Source organism: Bipolaris sorokiniana (assembly GCF_000338995.1).
Source record: "Bipolaris sorokiniana ND90Pr unplaced genomic scaffold COCSAscaffold_5, whole genome shotgun sequence".
NCBI lineage: Eukaryota > Fungi > Ascomycota > Dothideomycetes > Pleosporales > Pleosporaceae > Bipolaris > Bipolaris sorokiniana.
The window spans coordinates 1,205,099-1,224,716 of record NW_006911899.1 but is presented as its reverse complement, the minus strand read 5'-3'; the positions used below and the strand labels follow the sequence as shown (position 1 = coordinate 1,224,716).

The 19,618-nt window shown below is 50.4% G+C and overlaps 7 protein-coding genes across 7 annotated transcripts; 5 read left to right on the top strand and 2 right to left on the bottom strand.

Annotated features, from left to right (window-relative positions):
* Positions 1–533: 533 nt before the first annotated feature.
* COCSADRAFT_189473 (uncharacterized protein) lies at positions 534–1,639 on the top strand (the record flags this gene model as incomplete). Its single annotated transcript, XM_007700603.1, has 2 exons — positions 534–573; positions 840–1,639. The coding sequence occupies 2 exons, from the start codon at positions 534–536 to the stop codon at positions 1,637–1,639; spliced, it is 840 nt and encodes a 279-aa protein (XP_007698793.1).
* A 1,411-nt stretch (positions 1,640–3,050) lies between these two features.
* On the top strand, positions 3,051–5,286 carry COCSADRAFT_86902 (uncharacterized protein; the record flags this gene model as incomplete). Its single annotated transcript, XM_007700602.1, has 4 exons — positions 3,051–3,282; positions 3,330–4,072; positions 4,123–4,305; positions 4,354–5,286. The coding sequence occupies 4 exons, from the start codon at positions 3,051–3,053 to the stop codon at positions 5,284–5,286; spliced, it is 2,091 nt and encodes a 696-aa protein (XP_007698792.1).
* Positions 5,287–5,503: 217 nt separating this feature from the next.
* COCSADRAFT_308928 (uncharacterized protein) lies at positions 5,504–6,031 on the bottom strand. Its single transcript, XM_007700601.1, has 2 exons — positions 5,810–6,031; positions 5,504–5,744 (listed from the first exon to the last, which is right to left on the bottom strand). The coding sequence occupies exon 2, from the start codon at positions 5,720–5,722 to the stop codon at positions 5,549–5,551; it is 174 nt and encodes a 57-aa protein (XP_007698791.1). The 5' UTR covers positions 5,723–5,744; positions 5,810–6,031; the 3' UTR covers positions 5,504–5,548.
* A 25-nt stretch (positions 6,032–6,056) lies between these two features.
* COCSADRAFT_170194 (uncharacterized protein) lies at positions 6,057–7,343 on the bottom strand (the record flags this gene model as incomplete). The annotated part of the gene is made up of 2 exons (XM_007700600.1): positions 6,057–7,222; positions 7,274–7,343. The coding sequence occupies 2 exons, from the start codon at positions 7,341–7,343 to the stop codon at positions 6,057–6,059; spliced, it is 1,236 nt and encodes a 411-aa protein (XP_007698790.1).
* Positions 7,344–9,006: 1,663 nt separating this feature from the next.
* On the top strand, positions 9,007–10,154 carry COCSADRAFT_308925 (uncharacterized protein). The gene has a single exon (XM_007700599.1). It carries the CDS (start codon positions 9,163–9,165, stop codon positions 9,838–9,840), a length of 678 nt encoding a protein of 225 aa, XP_007698789.1. The 5' UTR covers positions 9,007–9,162; the 3' UTR covers positions 9,841–10,154.
* Positions 10,155–10,306: 152 nt separating this feature from the next.
* COCSADRAFT_114833 (uncharacterized protein) lies at positions 10,307–14,335 on the top strand (the record flags this gene model as incomplete). Its single annotated transcript, XM_007700598.1, has 4 exons — positions 10,307–10,510; positions 10,560–10,647; positions 10,701–13,490; positions 13,541–14,335. 4 exons carry the CDS (start codon positions 10,307–10,309, stop codon positions 14,212–14,214), a joined length of 3,756 nt encoding a protein of 1,251 aa, XP_007698788.1. The 3' UTR covers positions 14,215–14,335.
* A 2,015-nt stretch (positions 14,336–16,350) lies between these two features.
* COCSADRAFT_86538 (uncharacterized protein) lies at positions 16,351–17,994 on the top strand (the record flags this gene model as incomplete). The annotated part of the gene is made up of 2 exons (XM_007700597.1): positions 16,351–17,379; positions 17,431–17,994. The coding sequence occupies 2 exons, from the start codon at positions 16,351–16,353 to the stop codon at positions 17,992–17,994; spliced, it is 1,593 nt and encodes a 530-aa protein (XP_007698787.1).
* Between the last annotated feature and the right edge of the window lie 1,624 nt (positions 17,995–19,618).

Below are 19,618 nucleotides of genomic sequence, written 5' to 3'. Positions count from 1 at the left end.
AGAAAGCACAATGCATGTGTTGCGTAGGTAAACACGGGTTACCGAGCTCTTTTCTATCCATTTCTTCTGTTTTAGACTAGTCTGAGGTGAGCCTACGAGCTAGGCTCACCATATAGATACCTACGCTGCTCCTGTTCTATACAGGGCAGTGACCCAATACAAAGACCACCTGAGCTATTGTCACCGGCAGCCATTCTTATCCACAGAATGTCTCATCAAACAAAACGAGTAAGGGATTTCCAAGTGTCCCACTTGTCACTTTACCTGAATTCACCTCAGTGAAAGCGCTAATGAGACACCAAATTCACTTCACCTCAGTATGATCACCGGTCACGGGCTATTTTTCGCATTTCACTGCGTAAACTCTCCTCCCGCCCCGTATTTATATACCCGCCCACCCAAGGTAAACCAGTACATCCCACCCAACCCCACTCAACCCACGTTCGATTAAAACTTTCTTTCAAAACTCACAAACATGTCTTTCTTCAAACTGCCAACCGAGTTAGACACAACGATTTTGAAATATCTACACAATGACCGTTCATCTCTGGCTGCCATGTCAATGGTCTCCAAGTACTTCCGTCACATCACGGAGCCAATTCTATATCGCGACCTCTCTTTCATTCAGATGTCAACCATCCAGATGAAGCAATTTTTCACGATCACCCTATCGTAACCACACCCTGCAAAGCACGTACACAGTCTCACAATGGTACCAAAGAGAAAGTACCTATTGGATTGCGTCTTTGACACTCTCTCCGAGCAGGAGACCGAGGCATGGAACCATCTATATCAAGCTAACAACCTCGCCTTCTACGCGCTATTACAAAAACTATAAGGCTTTCTTCCGTACTCCTACTTCATCCGAGAATTATCTACATCTACCTTCAACCACGGCTTCTCGTACAACCCCTTCTCCTCCCTTGACTCCTTCCTCGCCATCTTCCTCACCCTAGCCACGAACATCGAAACTATCAACCTAACCGCTACCCGCGCTGAACCACTGGCAAACTGCCGAGAAATCCTCGGTATTTCATGGTTTGATTATCCCGTCGATGCTACACAGCAGGAGCAACAGCCCTTCGCTAAACTATCGGACCTATGCATCGCGGAAATCAAGCCTCAAGGTATTGAGGCCGGTCATACATTCTGTATGTCGGTTATGCCCTCTGTAAAGTGCTTGCGGCTCCCGGGCTGGGGCATTGATGGTATCGATCTGCACCATGACACGCCGTTGGCGCTTCAGCATCTGGACTTGCGCGATGTAGCGGTTAGTCCTGTACACGTGATGCGATGTTTCTTCCTTGGCCAGTTCGCCAATCTCCGGCACTTGACTCTAGATGGCACACAGGATCTGCGGCACCGGTTGAATGACCTGAGTTGGTTCTGCGGAACCTTCGATTATAAGGTGTTGGGTAGGAGACTGGTTCAGTACACGCCGTTGCTGGAGGTGCTGGAGATGCGGATGAAGAAGGACTCGACAATTACGTGGCCATTTAGTATCGGGTCGCTTGTGGGGCTGACGAAGTTGCATACGCTGCGCATAAGTATCGATCATCTTGTGTTTGCGGATGGGTTGTTGAACCCGGATCCAGTTGATCCGCATCAGATTCTTCCGGCGTCGCTGCGGCATCTGTAGCTTACGCAGGTATTGGCGAAGATAATCAATGAGTACTGCATCAAGGCAGAGAACGGCCTGTGGCGACCGTGTGGCATGCAATTTACAATCGATACTGTACGGACGTTTTCGTCATTGTAGTCGTTTGACGTTCGGGTCTGCGTATACAATCATAGTGCTAACGACGGTCCTGTAGATGAGGTCCTGTCAAGAGCGAGTTATAGATTGCTTCGTGGTCTCACAAGAAAAGGAAAGAGGAGGGAGGTAAAGGTTGGGATGCATGTTCCTCGTTGTTGAGCGTGATCGAGCATTTATTCCTCTAGAACAGGACAGTTGCGTGGAGCTCAATACCATGTTATACAGAGCCATTGTAGGACAAGGAATAAATGGAAATGGTGGCACTTGAGAATGGAAATGCGTTCTAAAATAGAAAATTCTTTGCATGGCATGTTCTCTCTGTTGAAGTTGCGAAAACTATCCAGCCTCCTCACAAATGTGATCCAACCAGTGATAAATCTTTTAGCCTTATGTAAAGACCTCCTAAAGTCACTTGACTTCACTGCTTTGAGGCATGTCTTAGTTTGGACTGAAATGAAGCATTCAAGCTCCCAATGCTAACGGACTTGCCGTCATGATAATGTGTTGCAAATGTGTTACGCCCCTTTTTCCATGAAGAAATAGTGAAGGGGTAATTGACACTGCGTTCATATATCGCCGTCTCGGAGAGTAGGTAAGAGATTGGCAACTCCAATACCTCTCGCAGTAATTTTGGCGAATGTCTCAGGGCTACAGTCTCTTACTCATTCCTCCAACGTCACCCAACAAAGGTGCACCACGCAGAAAAATAAAACTCTTTCATTGTCCTATCAAAATATTATGTACACGGCAGTCCTTCGCAGTGAGAATGCTCCGCCTTTGTTTTCGTATCCGTGATCGCAATCGTTTTGTCGCGCGCGAGTGTAATCGCGGTAGAATTGACACCGACCAGTTTATTGAATCAGAGATGCCGTCAAAGCGTCCGTTATGTAACAAGGTGGGTGTGCCGAACGCTGAAGTCATGCGGCCACATCCAAATCTACCAGCGAACCACTTAAGCCTCCGAAGAGGAGAGTTCGAAGGCGGATGAGGAGAGCTGCTCAGCTAATACACGCTAGGCTTTCATCATCTAGAATGCGCTGTTAGTTAGGTTCTGGGATTGTTTGAAAAAAGAGGCGCTTACATGTTATAAACTGGAGGGATAGCGAGAGGAAGTCGGGTGAGGGCTACAGAAAGATTTTGAAGCTCCGAACAATGGCCCATGCGCATGCTAATCCAAATGAGGCTTGGTGAGATATCGGCCTTGGCAGCATATCGAGATTTGGCAGCAAAGGCATTGAACCAGTATCTTCGCATCTAAACAATTTCAGGGTCCAATCGGGCGGCATCTATGAGAATGAGTCTCCTACATGCATCAAAGCATGTGGCAAATCGGGGTGCATGCTTGCGCAATTCCTATGTGGAAATATCCCGTTTCTTCAGACCACGCCATCACGAGATCACGGCGAATCGAGTAACATCAGGTTTGCCAATCTCAATCCGATGCCTTCAGACGTTGCAGCCGACTCAAGAGAATTTTTTACCGGATGAGAAACTCAGGAAGACGCTTGATGACTTCAAGGCGACCAGTACGTTCGCCCCACCAAGTCCAGTTCCAGCACTTATTGAAATGCAGTCCGGTCCTCGTCATGGGAGAAACTCGACAATGCATGGAACGACGGGAAATTAGCCGACCATGAGCTTGGTCAGGAAATTGAAATTCTTGGGTACATTAGTACTCGACGAGATGTCAGCAGCAAGCTCTCGTTTACTATGCTTCGGAACAAGAACCAGACGTCTTGTATCCAGTTAGTCTCCAGCTCGAACAATCCAGAAGGAGAACAAGCCGAAGCACATGCTCGCCTCCGCTCATTGAAAGAGTGGACTCCGGTCATCGTAAGAGGCACGCTTGCAGAGCGCCGACCAGCAAAAGACGATCATTTCCTCGGCATGAAATTGGTCACTACTCGGGAAATTGCTGTAACACGCGTAGAGCCACTCAATGAAATTCCTAACGATATAATTATTAAGAACGACACTGTTTTCGGACCAGATCAGCGGCATTTGCAACTTCGCACAGATTCGGAGCTGCGTTCTAACATCCTTCTGAGATCAAAGGCCATGGCTAGAGCAAGACTGAGTTTGACTGAAGTCGATTGGAAAGAGATAGAAACACCCGTTCTTTTCAAGTCGACACCCGAGGGTGCGCGAGAATTTCTTGTACCAACACGTCAAAAGGGCCTTGCATATGCATTGCCACAAAGTCCTCAGCAATATAAGCAAATTCTCATGGCTTCTGGATTTACTAAGTACTTCCAATTTGCCCGATGCTTCCGCGATGAAGATCTCAGGGCTGATAGGCAGCCTGAGTTTACGCAGGTCAGTTTCCCTGCATGAATGCATCTTTCTCTTCTGACAATGATATATAGCTTGACATGGAAATGTCTTTTGCAGACGAAGAAGATGTCATGAGAGAGACAGAGAGGCTGTTGAGGAAAATCTGGCAGCGTGTGTTAAATCTGAAGACTCCCGAGACATTCCCACGCATGACGTACCACGACGCAATGGCATTGTATGGATCTGACAAACCAGACTTACGTTACGAGTCCAAGGTAAGACACATGTTGATATACCTATAGATCTAAACTTGACATGTACAGATACACAACATCACGCAACACCTGACATCCGACCTAATCAGCAAAATCACTCCGCTTGAGAACCCAACCGTCGACGCTATCAAGATCCCCATATCCGAAGACCCAAAAATCACTCGCAAATTCATCGCCAACTTCCTCGACAGCCCAGACGGCAAACCCTACCTCGACAACCCTGACGGCCAACCCGGCGTCTTCATCGGCGACCTATCCAAACCAATGGACGGTCTCGGTCCCCTAGGCCACCAATTCACAATGGAAGGACCTCCAACCCTCATCCCCGACCACGGCGACCTCCTCATCCTGCAAGCCCGCCCCAACGCCCCCTTCTCCGGCGGCTCAACCTCCCTCGGAAACCTGCGACTAGCCCTCCACAAATCAGCCATATCACAAGGCCTCGTGGACGCCCCCGCCAAAGACGACTTCCGCTTCCTTTGGATAACAGATTTCCCCTTATTTACTCCCTCAAGCGACTCCGAACCAGGTCAAGGCGGCACATCCGGCTTCTCATCTACCCACCACCCCTTCACCGCCCCAAAAACACCGGAAGACGTCGATCTCCTCCTGACCTCCCCGTCGGCAGCCACAGCAGCCCACTATGACATCGTCGTCAACGGCGTCGAACTCGGCGGTGGCAGTCGCCGTATCCACTCTGCTCCCATGCAAGAATTCATATTCCGCGACATACTCCAGATGGCGCCCGAGCGCATCGAGGATTTCAGGCACTTGCTCGATGTCCTGCGTAGCGGATGTCCTCCGCACGCCGGGATCGCGCTGGGCTGGGATCGGCTGATGGCGATGATGTGCGGTAGGGAGAGCGTGAGGGACGTTATTGCGTTTCCGAAGAGTGGGCGAGGAGAGGATTTGTTGGTTAAGAGTCCGAATGCTGTTACGAGGGAGCAGTTGAGGGTGTATGGGTTGAGAGTTGAGGAGTAGCGATGGGAAGGGGGGTTTATAGGATACTTTGTAAAATAGAGAATCTCCTGATGTAGAATATAGATTATGTTGTTCGTTATGGAATAAGTATGTGCGTCGTTCACTCCAGTCTTGATAAGACACCGAGACTAAGTGTTCCTAAGCTGTTCCCCCTTTCATTACTACTTCGTGCACCATCTGACCGTTGTTTTGAATCCCTTACATCGCTCCTAGTGGTCTAACATATTACCTAGCACTTTCTGTATTTCGGACTCCCAATCTCTTATGAGATGTTATATCCCATGGCCTTCAAAATCGCTTTTCCCTCCTCCACATCGTCTGGTTCCCAAACCCGCAGCCCATATGACTCCAAGAAAGCCCTGAAGCTATGAAACCCCTGAGCCTTCGCCGCCTTGTGGGTAGTTGTGATTTTTGATTTGTCGGGTTCAGAAGACATGTTGTTGGTCTCTCGTACGTATCTTGGAGTGGGAAAAGTTGGTCAAGGTAGTACTTTAGATGGTTGAAATGGGGGTATATATGAGACCTTCTTCAATTTGGGGACAGCGAGAAGTGTGGAGCAGTAGGAAGAGACTTCGGAGGGACAACTGCGTTTTGTATCCAGCAAGACGTGTCGATGCGGGGGTTATCAAGAAGCGGGGCGCGGGGAAAACCGCATGTGATCACGCGTGTGGACGCGTCCCCTATTCATACTGCTTTGCACTGGGATACCTCGATCCATTGATCTTTGCAAAGAAAAGAAAAGAGAAATCGTCGGTAACAGCATCCAACTCTCAGAATCCGAGTACGAGCCCAACGACTCCCAGCATGGCACCTGTCCACCAGCCGACTTCGTTCCTCTTGTTATTAGCAGCCATAGCTGTACTGGAAGTAGTGCTCAGTCTACTAGTGACCACTCCAGGACGCGCAACATCAGTGATGCTTGCTTCGAAGCCCGTCTTCGGCAGAGTAACGGTAGTTGGCACAGCGCTTACTGTAGCGGTGACAGCGACCCCGCTTGAACTGATGGTCACTAGGGTACTTCCAGCAGCATTCGTGGTGATGGCAACCAACGTCTGGTCAGAGCTGGGTCCGATGGTGGTGGAGACACCGGGCGTTAGCGCTATTACCGCTGAGCCGAGCGTGATAGAGTTGGGAATGGCTCCTGGTGTAGTGCCTGTGGCACTTGGCATGCCTGGTCCTGGCGTGATGCTATTTCCGTCTGTTTGCGGCACGGCGTCAACGGCAGAGTTGCCAGTAGAATCAACGGTGGAGTCTTCGCCCGAATCGCCTGTTGTACGCGACAAGGATGGCGCTGGCTGCGCATCAAGCCCTGTAGGTTGTGCATCAGGCCGTGGAGGTTGCACATCAGATTGAGTTGGCTGCACAATAGATTGGGTTTGGCCGAGTCGCGAGACTATGTCTGAAAGCAGACTGTTCTGTGTTGTCTGTGGTGTCTGTTGTGCCTCTTGTGCCTGTTGCGCGTCTGACAAGACAACCCTAGATGGGACATCCCCTGCGGGACTACCCGCATGTTCTTTCGGTGTAGCAGCGGACGGGCCAGTCGTGTCTTGCGTCACTATGTTGGCGTCCGGCTGGTTTTCCTCTAATTCAAGGCCACCCGCTGCCGAGCTGGGTGTAGCAGCAGGCTCTACACGAGCCACAGTATTCGTCCCAGCACGAACTACAGTATTTGTCTCAACATTGATAACCTTTGGAACACTCGAAGTGCGAACCACATTGGTCGGAGTGGACGGGCCAACGATGGTCCTGTCAACATCGGTGTCGTCAAAGCCTGTGGCCGTTGGAAGCTCTGGTCTTTCCCGTCCGCCACAAACTCTTGGATTGGCCAAACACTCGTCTGGTATGCTGTTAAGGTCATCCGATGGCGTTTCCAACGCGCCCTCGCTGGTTTGGCCAATGGATATGGTGGCCGTAGCATTTACGGGAGTATCGATTTCTGGCAAAAGTAAGTCTTGATCATCGTATTACGTGGCGAGCAGTGACATACGTGGGAAAGCTAGGACAGCACGGGCGAGGACTACAAGAGCCAGGAGTTCAGTCGGTAGAAACATCAACATGGTGGCGCGCTACGTGTCTGTGTACGACAGCTTGCGGTGGGTGCTGGCCAAGTATAGAGAAGCAAAGGACGAGGCCTCTCGCGCTCTGAGCTGCCCCAACCCCTTTCCCTCGGCCATGGTCTGAAAACGTTGAAGTTTGTCAATTATGCCGCAGACAATGCCTCATCCTAGCTAGCCTGAGAGCGAGGAATGGCGCGCGATCACATGCCAAGGGCCATGGGACATTGGCACGCCAGCGCGCACGCCCATGACCATCTATCCCCACATCGCGAACTGCACATTCTGACACTATCTTGCACTCTGAGTTCCTCAATCTGTCCCTCGGTGTGGTATACAACATGTAATCCCCACATCAGAAGAAATCCAACGAAATACTCGACTAGACAGTTGAGATCTTGCATGACACGGAAGATTGCTGAGCTGGACGCCTAAAAATCTAATTTATCAGGGGGCAATATCGTATTTCGAGAGATACCATCGCGCATTGCCCCTCACACAAAAGTCAACGCATGCACATGTCCTTCTAGAAAGGCTCAAGGGATTTTGATGTTTCTGTCAGGGCCACCGTTGGAGCCTAAAAGATACGAAGCATAAGCAAGAGAACGGAGAGCTAGGCACGGACGCGATGCCCACCATGCGAACGCCCTAGCGCCGCGTTTTCTTGAAGATAACATGACTACGTCAAAGCGCTGTCGTTAGGGCTGAAAGCACAAACCGCCATAGCCTGGAACCGCCATTGAATGCCAGGGTGTGGCGTTGGAGACCGCCCCAAGGTATCAACAGCGTCCCTCCAGGCAACCAGTGCGACCTAAGAATTCAGGTGACCAGTATCACCAAACTTGAGTCAGACCATGGATGTTTGTCGCAGGCCTCTCTGAAGCCCTTGAGAATATCTGGTACATTTGGCTATTTGCATTGCGAAATGGCGCACCCAACCAACACCAGAGCATAGCCTCTCTGGAGTCTCGCCTGATACCACACTCCATCTCATACCTCCATTCTCTGGGCACAGGAGGGTCAAAGTGTCTGGTCAGCCTGAACGAACGATTGTCAGCCAAAAACACCTCCAACTCGAATGAGATCTAGCATATTCCATGATGATTGAAACATTACAAGCTACAATAAGCCACCTGCCTGAAAGCAAGGACATTCAGTAACAGTTACGAACACCTGGGAGAAAAAGTGTGCAGTTTTGCAGGCACCTACCCGAATATCGGCAGGTTCCGTCATGTTCACTTAGTTTGCTCACAGCGACCGGCCTGCGACCATCGAGTTTCCGGCCCCCACACTTGCAAAAGGCCACAGCCCCATTGCCGCGACCGCAACTTTTTTTGCACCAACCCCTCACATGTTCACCACGGAAGGGTTTCATAAGTGTGCAAACAGCTAAGAGGCCACTGTTAAGCCTCAATAGTTTGGCGGTGAGATCGTTATCGCTAAGCCATAGTTCATGCAAAAGGGCGCCCAAGAGGAGGCGCAGCCAACCATAGTGTGCTATCACCTGCATCAGCCACGATGGTGAGCCACAAAAAAGAGGCGGTGCTATTTGATTGTCCACGGGTTGTGTGGGTCCATGCTGGCCAGGTATGATGTCGTTCACTGTGTAGGCAGTTGAGACATGCGGTCGGATGGTATATAGAGGATGTGACTACACGACAGTGTCCTTCACCCTCTTGTTACTGGCACAACTATAAGTATCCTCAACGCAGCTGCAGTTGCAGACACAGACTTTCTCAGAACAACTTCAATATCACTACCTCTTCGAGTCAATTACCATCTGATCTCAGAAGTACTCAGGCAGCCTTACAAGGCAACCACAATGTCTTATCTGCACTTCTCTCACACTCATGCGCGCGAGCGCACTCCTGAAAAGGAGCCTTACAATGGGCGCCCTCTTGTGCGCCGCAATACCCACAAACGCGACCACAGTATCACGCTCTCTGATCTCGACGACGGCCATGATGACTACCCATATCCTGCCAATCACAAGTCCAACAAAATCTCCAGCGCCCTGACGGTTCGCGATCGACCTTCTCAGCTGGAACGCTACAATATTTGGTCAAACGACACACGCAACAACGAAGACGACGAGAGACTATACAGCTACGACAGACACCGCACATACCGATACTCTGACCGTCACCATCATAGCGATAACGAAGACGCAGAAGACCGTGCGCTTCGACTCAGGATCAGTGCTACTTTGGACCGACCTAGCACATCCTATCACCACTCTCACGGGTCTCACCTCTGGCCTAGCGAGACGCTTCATCACAGTGACAGATGGATTGATGAGGCCTGGGAGACCCGTGAGCGGTCCTTGTCTCGGGAGCGCACTAGGGTCAGGCGAAATAGCTTCTGGGGAGGCTTTGAAGAGAAGGAGAGGGAGACACAAGATGAACGATGGAGCAGATATCACCGTGTTAGCGATACGAAGACGGAGGAGATTCGCCCGCTGAGTGGATGGCGCCGCCGCCGGATTGTCGGAGGGAACTAGAGGTGGTGATGTGGATCAGAGATGTTTTCCAGTGGGAGTATGGAGGAGTCTTTGGGTTAAGCGTTCTTGAATTTCGGCTAGTTTTGACTTCCGACTGGTTTTGACTTTCGATTTGGTTTGATTTTTGACTGTTTTCATAGACACCGGATTTCCTTAAGACGCTCGTTTCCAACAGCAAGGGTGGGATACACAATGGTTTTTGTACTGTGTTTGAGATTACTTTTACCTTGTATAGATAGTTTTCATTTGTAATTAGATACCCAGAACAATATAAGTTAGTATAAGAGAATTCAGGTTTTACTTAGTGACGATGGTTTGAAGATGTGGGGGTCAATGATAAGATCAGACGAGGGGGCGCGCACGGGCCTGACGACGCATTGTTTGGTTTGGCGCTTGTCGTGTTTACATGCATCGACACTCCCGTCCCGAACCACGACAACGACACTCCAAATTTCACAACCACACCATGGCGCAGTCAGACGCCCGAGATAATATCGCTGACGGCCTCATCGCCAATGGCTCATTCAAGGCCCCCGCACAGTCACCAAAGAAATCAGGGCTGTCGCCCAAAAAGACTGCGCGCAAGACGCGTAGCAAGAGTATTGGTCCTGGTGGTCTGGAAGAGTTGGAAGCACCACCCCTGAAAGAGGCCGCGGGAAACAGGAGAAAGGTATGTCGAGTGTATGCGATCAGGAATGTAAAGGTTGCTGACTGTCTAGTCTGCCTTTATCCCCGCAGTCAAGTCAATCCTGGCCTCTAATGGCGAGGATGAGAAGAAGCGGCGCGAAGCCCGTCGCAAGTCTTTGGGTAAGATTGTCAGCCTCAAAATTGTAGTGGTTACGATGTTAATTTATTACTAGCAAGGCGACGCGTCTCGTTTGCCCCAGAAGCCACTTTACATACGTGGGATGTAGTCGAGTACATGCGCGATGCGACCACTTCCTCCGCCTCGTCAGAGGCCACCAGAAGAGCCTCAAACGTATCCCAGGCATCCACACCCGCATCGCCTGCCCCTCCTTCAGACCCCGCCGAGCCGCCTTCCACACCACCAGAGCAGGCCGAAAAGCCTGAGCCTGAGCTCGGCTCTTCACCTGCAAACCAGCGATCGCAACACCAGAAGAAGAACCGCAGAAGTTCGGGAATACCACCCATGAACTTCAACAACCCAGATGACGTCTACTCTTCAAGTCCTCTGAGTGGAGATAACGCGTCACCTGGCGGCGATAACAACGGCAGCAGTGATTCTGAGAGTGACGAAGATTTGACAGAGAACTTGGGCGCCTCCCCGGACACAGAAGACTCTTCACAAAGCAGCGCTCGCTTAGACGCTGCACTCCGTGAGGCTGCAAACCAGGCGACCACTCAAAGGCTGGACTTGGACGACGAAGATGAAGACGAGAACGGAGATATGACCATGGACATTGCCCAAGACGAAATCACTTCCGCTTTCAAACCATGGGCAAAGAAGAGTTTTGTCACCGAATACGACAAGGAAAACGCTAGCCCTGCCTTCTCACCAGCACGTACGGTGGCCGAGGATGACGACATGAGCATGGATATTACACGCGCAGTGGGTCGCATCATTCCCCAGGACCAACAACAAAAACAGCAGCAGCAAGAGCAGGAGCAGGAGCAGCAACCCGACAACGCAAGCTCAGATATTGATGAAGACATGACCATGGACCTGACTATGCCACTGGGAAGCATTCGGGCCATGGTAGCCAACGCGCCGGCAAACAGGAGAAAGAGTCTTAAGAGGAGAATATCCATGCTGGAAGCGTCACAAGGAAGCCCTGCGAAGCGACCTACGGACCGACGAGCCAGTCTGCGACAACGTCTACAATCTCAAGAGAACGTATCTGAGGATGCTACTATGGATCTTACAATGGCAATCGGGGGTATCGTAAGAGGACCAGTGCCTGCATCTACTGGAGGTGCTAGCATTGAGACACCAGTTGAAGATGCAACCATGGACTTTACACTAGCTATGGGCAACATCAAGAACAACCAATCTCCTGTACAGATCGAGGAGGACATGCAGGATGAGGAGGTCGAAGATGAGGACCTCTCTATGGAGTTCACCAAGATCGTTGGACCTGGTATTAAGCGATCCATCCTGGCATCAGCAACCCCAGAGAAGTCTGCCGATGCCACACCCACTCCAACTGGGAAGACACCAACTCCGCAAAAATTGTCGGCCAAAAAATCACCTGGACGCAGAAGGAGCTCAATTCTCAGGTCAGAGGCAGAGGCAGTTCCTGAGGTCTTGAAAGACATTACTCCCAGCACCTCAGGAGATGTGGTTTACCCGACCCTGGATCCAGGCACTCCTGAAATTGTCAGGCAGAAGGATATCGAAGAAATCGAGCCTTCTCCGTTTGTGCGCCGTACCCCATTGAGTGCTTCAAAAGAGAAGGAGTCTATAGCAACGCCTACTAGCCAAAAAGGAACAGGTACACCCAAAGCGATACCTGACGATCCGCTTGCTGCTCCTATCCTGAACCGACGTCGTTCTTCATTGTCTGCCGTACAATTCAGTCCTCTAGGTGCACCACGCGAGGAGCCTGTTTTGAAGAGCACTTCACTACTGAGCAACAGCATCAAGCTGTTGTCCACGCCACGAAAGCAGTCACTGATGTCACCGGTGAAGCGTGGCATGACACCAAAGAAGGCCCAGACCCCCCAAAAGCAGCCAACGCCCAAGCAGAAGACCCCAACGCCTAAAAAGGCCTCACCGCGGAAAAGTATGAGTCCTAGAAAGCGTGTCGTCTTTGGTGAGCAAGAGCAAGAGGAGCCTGAAGCAGAGGAAAGTGTTGCAGAAGACTTCTCCGAGGTTGAGCGCATCTCGCTTCAGGACTTCCTAGACATGACCAAAATCCGCTTCATGGACCTTAGTACGACCAAGAGGCGGCATACTGCTGCTCCCTCTGCTTTCCACGACGTCGAAGTAGAGGAGAAGGAAGAATCACTGGACCGCTTCGTGGTTGCCGGTGCGTGTACGTTGCCTGAATACGAACTGTATCAACACGCATGCCACGAGATGAAGAAGTACATCTCAGATGGTCGCCACTTTGTCCGCACCATGGAGGCCAATGTCCTAGAGGAGAACCCACTACTCTTTAGTGAATACCTCACTGCTCCCCCGGACCAGCGTGTTGTCATGGACAACCAATTCAAGAATCTCAAGACCAATGCCCGCCTCGAAGCACGTGGAGAGTGGTATACTTGGAGAAGCACTCTCCTGCAGGATCTTAAGAGTGGTCTCCTTCATACTATGGATGGTTTCAAACGCGACGAGTCTACACTGATCAACCAGGAGCAACTCCTTGATGTTGTGCTACCGCCTTTAGTAGAGAAGAAGGAGCTTCTATCCACCGAGTGCAAGCGGTTACAGCAGCGCCACGATGAACTGAACAGTTGCGACCGGGAGGAGCTCGAGCAGACAAGAGAGAAACTCACTGCCACAGATGCTGAGCTGGAAGAGAAAAAGCGATTGTTGGCACAGCTTCAGAAAGAGCTAGCTGATAAAGAAGTGCGTATCGAGGCAGCCAAGAGCCGCAAGGTTGAATGCATCGAGGAGATCAAGGCTGCCGAACGCATGCGAGAAGAGTGCCGTGGCTGGTCAACGAGTGAAGTCAGCAATCTCAAAAGTATGTCCGGTCTATCTATCAATGATGATATCTCACTAACAGCAACACAGTTCAAGTCGCTGCTCTGGAACAAGCTCATGGCTGGAGCATTACCTCTGCTTCATCCACAAGCATCACCATGACTCACTTGAACGACTTGGAACTGTATTTTGTGCCATTTGCCTTTGCTACAGGCTCCAACACACCAAACGGGTCCATCTCCCTCGCTTACATTGGAGACTCGGCAACACCTCATCCTCGTCCCCTGACTACTAGCAAGCGCTTCTTCCTTCAGTTGATCCGCGCCCACCTTCACGGCATCCCGCAATCGCAGACGCGCATCTCGTCCCTTCTCCATCTTGTCAAGAACAGCTGGGCTACTGCGCTTGCGGTTGCCGAGGGTGTTCGCTGGCTAGAGCACAGCTACATCACAGAGGAATGCATCCTGTCAGATGAACGCATGGCAATCGCTGCCAACATGCTCCTTCCCACTCTCCAAACCAAGGTCAAGGCTACGTTTGAACTCGGAGTCAATCTCGGCAAGGAAGGTGTGGAGACTGAGGTTAGCATGGCGGCAGAAGTTGTCTATGGAGAGAAGTATGGTGAGGAAAAGATGGGTGCCTTCTTGAAGGATTTCTGCGGTAATGAAATCAAGGATAAAGAAGGCATGTCGGTCTGGGCAGACGCTATGTTGGATCTTGCTGCTAGACTTAAGAAGACTGGAAGGAAGGGTGAGAGAAAGTAAATCTTGCGCTTCTGGGCAAGATGGCTTTGAGGAAGACCATTTACGACTAGACTAAGCTTCATGAGGAACGACGGCGTTTAGGCTCTGGAAATTTTGTTGGGAAACTAAAGATACCAATTGCATATATTTTATTCTTCTACTTTCAAAACTGGAGATTTTGCGAGTACTTTTGAGCTTGTGATGTTTCTCAGCAGTGACTACTCTTACTGGATACGCATATCATCTGCTGTTGGCTTCGTGCCTAGGAATCAGGCGTTTCTGGGTGGCCCGAGTAGGACAGACGGACAGGTGAGGTGGCAGTCATAGTATTGGCAGAAATCTTACATTTGATCGAACTAATGTTTCGATGCGGAGTTTAACATCTTATCTCCTGGCCATCGTGTGCGTTGTCAGATACCTTGGCTGGAACTTGAACAGTTCGCGATAATGTTTTGAGTCTCTTACTATTCAAGCGGCCTCGGAAATCGGCTTTCGAATTAATTCATTCTTTGCCCTGTAGATATAAATGTATTGCTTGGTCATCGGTTCGTCCTTGCAATACTATTCTAGGGTCATAACGTCAAGTCTGGAGCCTCAGCCCCGAGTCCATAGCGTGTGGAGAAACCTGACAGCTCTATAGTCAACTATGCAGGATGTGCATGACCGCTAGGGCATTGGCGTTTACCGAAAGCCCGCCGGGTATCTCCACTGCAGCTTCACGTGTTCGTCGGGGTTCCGAGATCATCACGGGTATAACGGATATAGCGTTAGTAAGTACCAATGTCAGCACCCCCGATAACGTCTTAACAGATATTGGTTACGACAAGTGTGCTATCTATGAAGCACTATGATTCATTATGACTCCTATCAGTATAATACTGACGCTCGATAAGGGGATGGACGAGAACCGGAAGACGTTTCGACAGCGAGATACATAAACTTTACCTTGCTGACATCTCATTCTTTCTGCTTAACAAGAGGGTCACGCTGTACAGGTTGCGTCCTCGCTTATCCTGCATATCACCTCAGCCGCCATGTTTTAGAAGCGATCGCCGACACATTAGTGGCCATTTGTCAGCGAAATGTGGCTTGCAGTTGCCCACGAAAACAACCGTTGACTTACAAATATCGGAGACTTTTTCTTCCAAGGCTTCGGACCAAATTCGAATAAATGTCTGTGATTGGATTATGCGAGGTACACCTACTGTGTGTTTTGGGAAGGGCGTTTAGTGTGCTTATGCAACGGTGTTGAGGTTGGTAGAGGAAAGACAGCAAAACCTTGTAGTAACTTAGGTTTGCGTTTTCCACAAACTCTTTTCCTTTTTGTGCAATCAGTGAGCGCCAGCAATTAAGGGCGTTATCTGACTGCTTTTGTGGACGCACTAAGGACGGCCAGCCTCGCTTACAGAACGGTCAGAATCGTAGGTATAGGTAGCATAATGGGCTCATATGCTTTTCGAGACACTGATACACACTTCGTGCACACCCACTATTCGTTGAATATCCTCAATTCGTCCGGCACTCCACTCACTGTAAGATGTGTGGTTGCTTTTCCCATGTCGCTTTATGTCCGCTTACTCCGTTGCCTCCGCTGGCTCCACTATGACTCTTGATTTCAAGCACTATCAGAAAAGTATCCGACGAATCAACCGGCGTCAGAAGACATGGCTAAGGGATAGACGTCTACATTTGCCTAAGATCAGCCCTTTGCCAAGGGTTCAAGTGCTGGAATGTAAGATACGCCCTATCGGAGGTTGTCACCTAACTGGGTGTCATGGAAGAAATCCACGATACACATGAAATCTACTTCGTTTTTGCTAAGCTTGGCCGGTCCGGAAACTTCTGTGCATGTTTGATCCCTAGCCGTGTTTTCGTGTCACGTAAGAATCTGACGCCCTCGTGTGGCTTGCCCTGCAGATGATGAAGTAAAGATAGAAACTACAATGAAGTATAAAGGTTTCAGGAGGGAACTTGGTTTGATACCACAGCACTTTCCAAGCTCCCATCGAACAGACGCACCTTCCCTGCGTGATACGTGTTACCCCTTTTGAGAGACAGAACTACAAAGTTCTACTCAGCCTTATCAGCTTTTACTTAACATCTTTCTGTTGGCGTTCAACACGTCCTGCATACTCGTGGCACTATACCACCACAGTCATGTCGTCCTACTTGTTCCAGCACTCTAGTGTGGGAACATTATTGCACTATGCCAAACACCGCAAGTTCGACTACACGCGCAAGCCCGCCAAACCAATATCTCCATCTTCGTCAACAGACGACCTCCCCTTTCCAAAGGAAGAAGTACCCACAGAGGGCCCTGTCGGCACAGAGCTCAAGCAACATCAAACCACCCTCATAGACTGGAGTGGCCCAGACGACCCCAGCAACCCCCAGAACTGGCCTCGGAGTCACAAAATCCTAGTGACGGTCATACTCTGCGTCTACACCTTCGCCGTCTATGTTGGATCTTCGATATACACTTCCTCGCAGCAAGCTGTGATGGACATATTTGACGTCAGTCATGTCGCAGCCTCACTAGGTATCGCACTGTACGTGCTCGGCTACGGTATTGGGTGTCTGCTATTTTCTCCACTATCCGAGGTTCCAGCTATCGGCCGGAACCCCCCATATGCGATTTCGGGATTCTTGTTTGTTATTCTGTGTATACCCACTTCTCTAGTGGACAACTTCGCCGGGTTGATGGTGCTGCGATTCCTTCTGGGTTTCATGGCATCGCCCTGCCTCGCTACTGCGGGTGCGTCGCTCGCAGATGTCTGGACAATGGCCGAGTTCCCGTTCGCCGTCGCCCTCTGGGCTATGGTCGCCACATTAGGTCCCGCTCTGGGCCCAACACTGTCTTCCTACGCCGTCAAGGACTTGGGATGGCGCTTCTCGAGCTGGGAGCTGCTCATCATCTCAGGACCAGTATATCTCGTGTTGCTTCTCGTTCTGCCAGAGAGCTCTGGACCCACTATTCTCTACTACAAGGCTAAGCGTATGCGCGAGGAGACAGGAAACCAGGAGCTTATGTCTGACTCGGAACGTAAGCAGAAGAATATGAAAGTCAGTAGTTTGCTATTTGATGCTCTTGTCAAGCCCTGGGAGATCAACATTCTGGATCCGGCCATCTTGTTCACGACGGTATACATGGGTTTGTGTTATGGCATTTACTACTCATTCTTTGAGGTAAGCACTTCATCAATCTCGTTGCTAAGCGCACTCACCAACACATCCCAGTCTCTTCCCTTGGTCTACGTCCCCATGTATAACTTCAACGCCGAGACAACTGGCCTTATCTTCCTTTCAATTCTTCCAGGCTGTGGACTCGCATTCACTTTCCACGTCTTGTACCTCAAGTACCGAGTCTTCCCCCGTTTGATGAGCGGTACATTTGGCGAGCTTGAAAACCATCTGTGGCCCGGTTTGATTGCCAGCCCTATCATTGCAATCGGACTGTTCATGTTTGCATGGGCATCTCGACCATCTGTTCACTGGATCGTACCTACGATCGGCCTCGGTCTGACTGTCTTCGGAATCTACTTCATCGCTCAGAGTGTTTTGCTCTACATCCCGAACATCTACCCGCGTTATGCAGCCAGTATCTTCAGCGCGAACAGTCTGAGCCGAAGTGCATTTGCATTTGCAGCCATTCTCTTTGCACGTCCAATGTTCGAGGGCATTGGGATAGATGGAGGTGTAAGCTTGTTGGCAGGGTGTATGGTACTCTGCTCTGTTGGCATCTTCCTCTTGTACAAGTTCGGTAAGAAGCTACGAGAGCGCAGCCGATTCGCCGTCGCATAGACTTAGCAATACCATGATTTATGAAGTCTTGTATGAAAAGAGGAAACTATAGGGAGGATACCAAAGGGTGCTAGACGGGTTTAATACATAGATGTGATAGTCGAATCTCCCTTCAAGAAATCTAATTTCATAATCGAGCAAGTTGAGTCCCATTTGCACGACGTAGATGAAGATGTGAACTGACTCTTATCATTAGCCATGGTGGCAACTTCTCAAAGAAACACTACAACTATGGTAAGCTTTATACGATCGAAGATCAGGGTTTAAACATGGATAGGACGATCGAAGCTTATCGCTCGTGATCGGCCCGGATGAGGATCGACAAACAGCGCCAGGGAGTGCCGAACTGTGGGTTCTAGCGCACGGGCACGTGGCTCGCATCGTGTCCAGGTATTGCTGGTATTTCAGAACGCTTTCGAGTCAGGCAACGATCAGCAATGGTGTCTATACGACTTGTGTAGGCTGTCCTAGTTACGCGCCTGACACAGCTACGAGGCATTGTGAAAAAGTCATGGCTACTCAGGCCACCAACGTTCCGCCCCCCATTTCAGGATTATTCGGCGTGCAGATGAGTCGTGCTCTCCAGCACAGTTGATGGCTTGAAATAGATCTCGCAGGGTCTGCAGCATCGCCTGGTGGGCGCGATTGATTGTCCACAACCTCGTACTGATCGTAGTTACCAACACGGTAAGTAGATTGCCTTTTTATGAGTCCTCCGCAAGAACTCGTGATGTATAATCAGGCCCGCTGCACTAACCCTATCCCGCCGGTGAAGGAGAACGCAATCAAAAGCGTCGGCCGTCTGATATCCACTCGATGAAACCAACAACAACTCGCGACTAGACGAGCCTCGGCCAGGCGCATGTGTTCCGGCCGTTGGGTGTGAAGAAAGCCAAGGCGGCAATGAAAGAATCTGTTCCCAAGGGCTGTACGGCAGTGTCAGGGCCAGACCTGCCTTTCCGCAAGAGGAATGGTTTGGCGCCGGGTGCCCCTGACTTGTGATCGCTTGTCCTGTAGCCGACGCCTCCCAGGTCACATCCAACATCTAATCACTCGGACTCCTTCCTGCATTCGGATAAATCCACCCACTCCAAATATGCCGCCATGAGGCGTAGCCATCAGGCAGCCATCGCGGCCCCATTCTTTTTCCCTCCGCGACGCACATCCATCAGGCTTCTGCAGCGTGCCTGGTCAACTCTCCAATTCGGCATGAAGATGAGGGTACAGTACTCGTCGTGATATCGTCAAGAACACCCACCGTTGAATACGGGATCACGCCTTTCCAGTGCCTGGACTAAGTACGAACGCCACTTCCGGAACTCTGGACCGACCATCCTGTCGTGGCGTCTTCTCTCTCTTCCCTTTTGTCGGTACTCAAAGGGCCATACTGCTTTAGCCGAGATTGAAGTTTCCCATGGCCGGAAGCGGCCTGTCCACCGGTCGCCAGTCTAAAGTAAGACATCATATGCCAGGGCTCCTAAAAGCAACCCATTTTCAAATTTAGCGCTCGCCTAGATGCACAGCTTCTTGGACGCCGTACCTGACTTCAGACTTGAAGCAGTTAGGTCCAAGGCCTCCCCACCAATGGAAGCGCGAATCGACAGCCATCTTTCTGTTCCTGCAG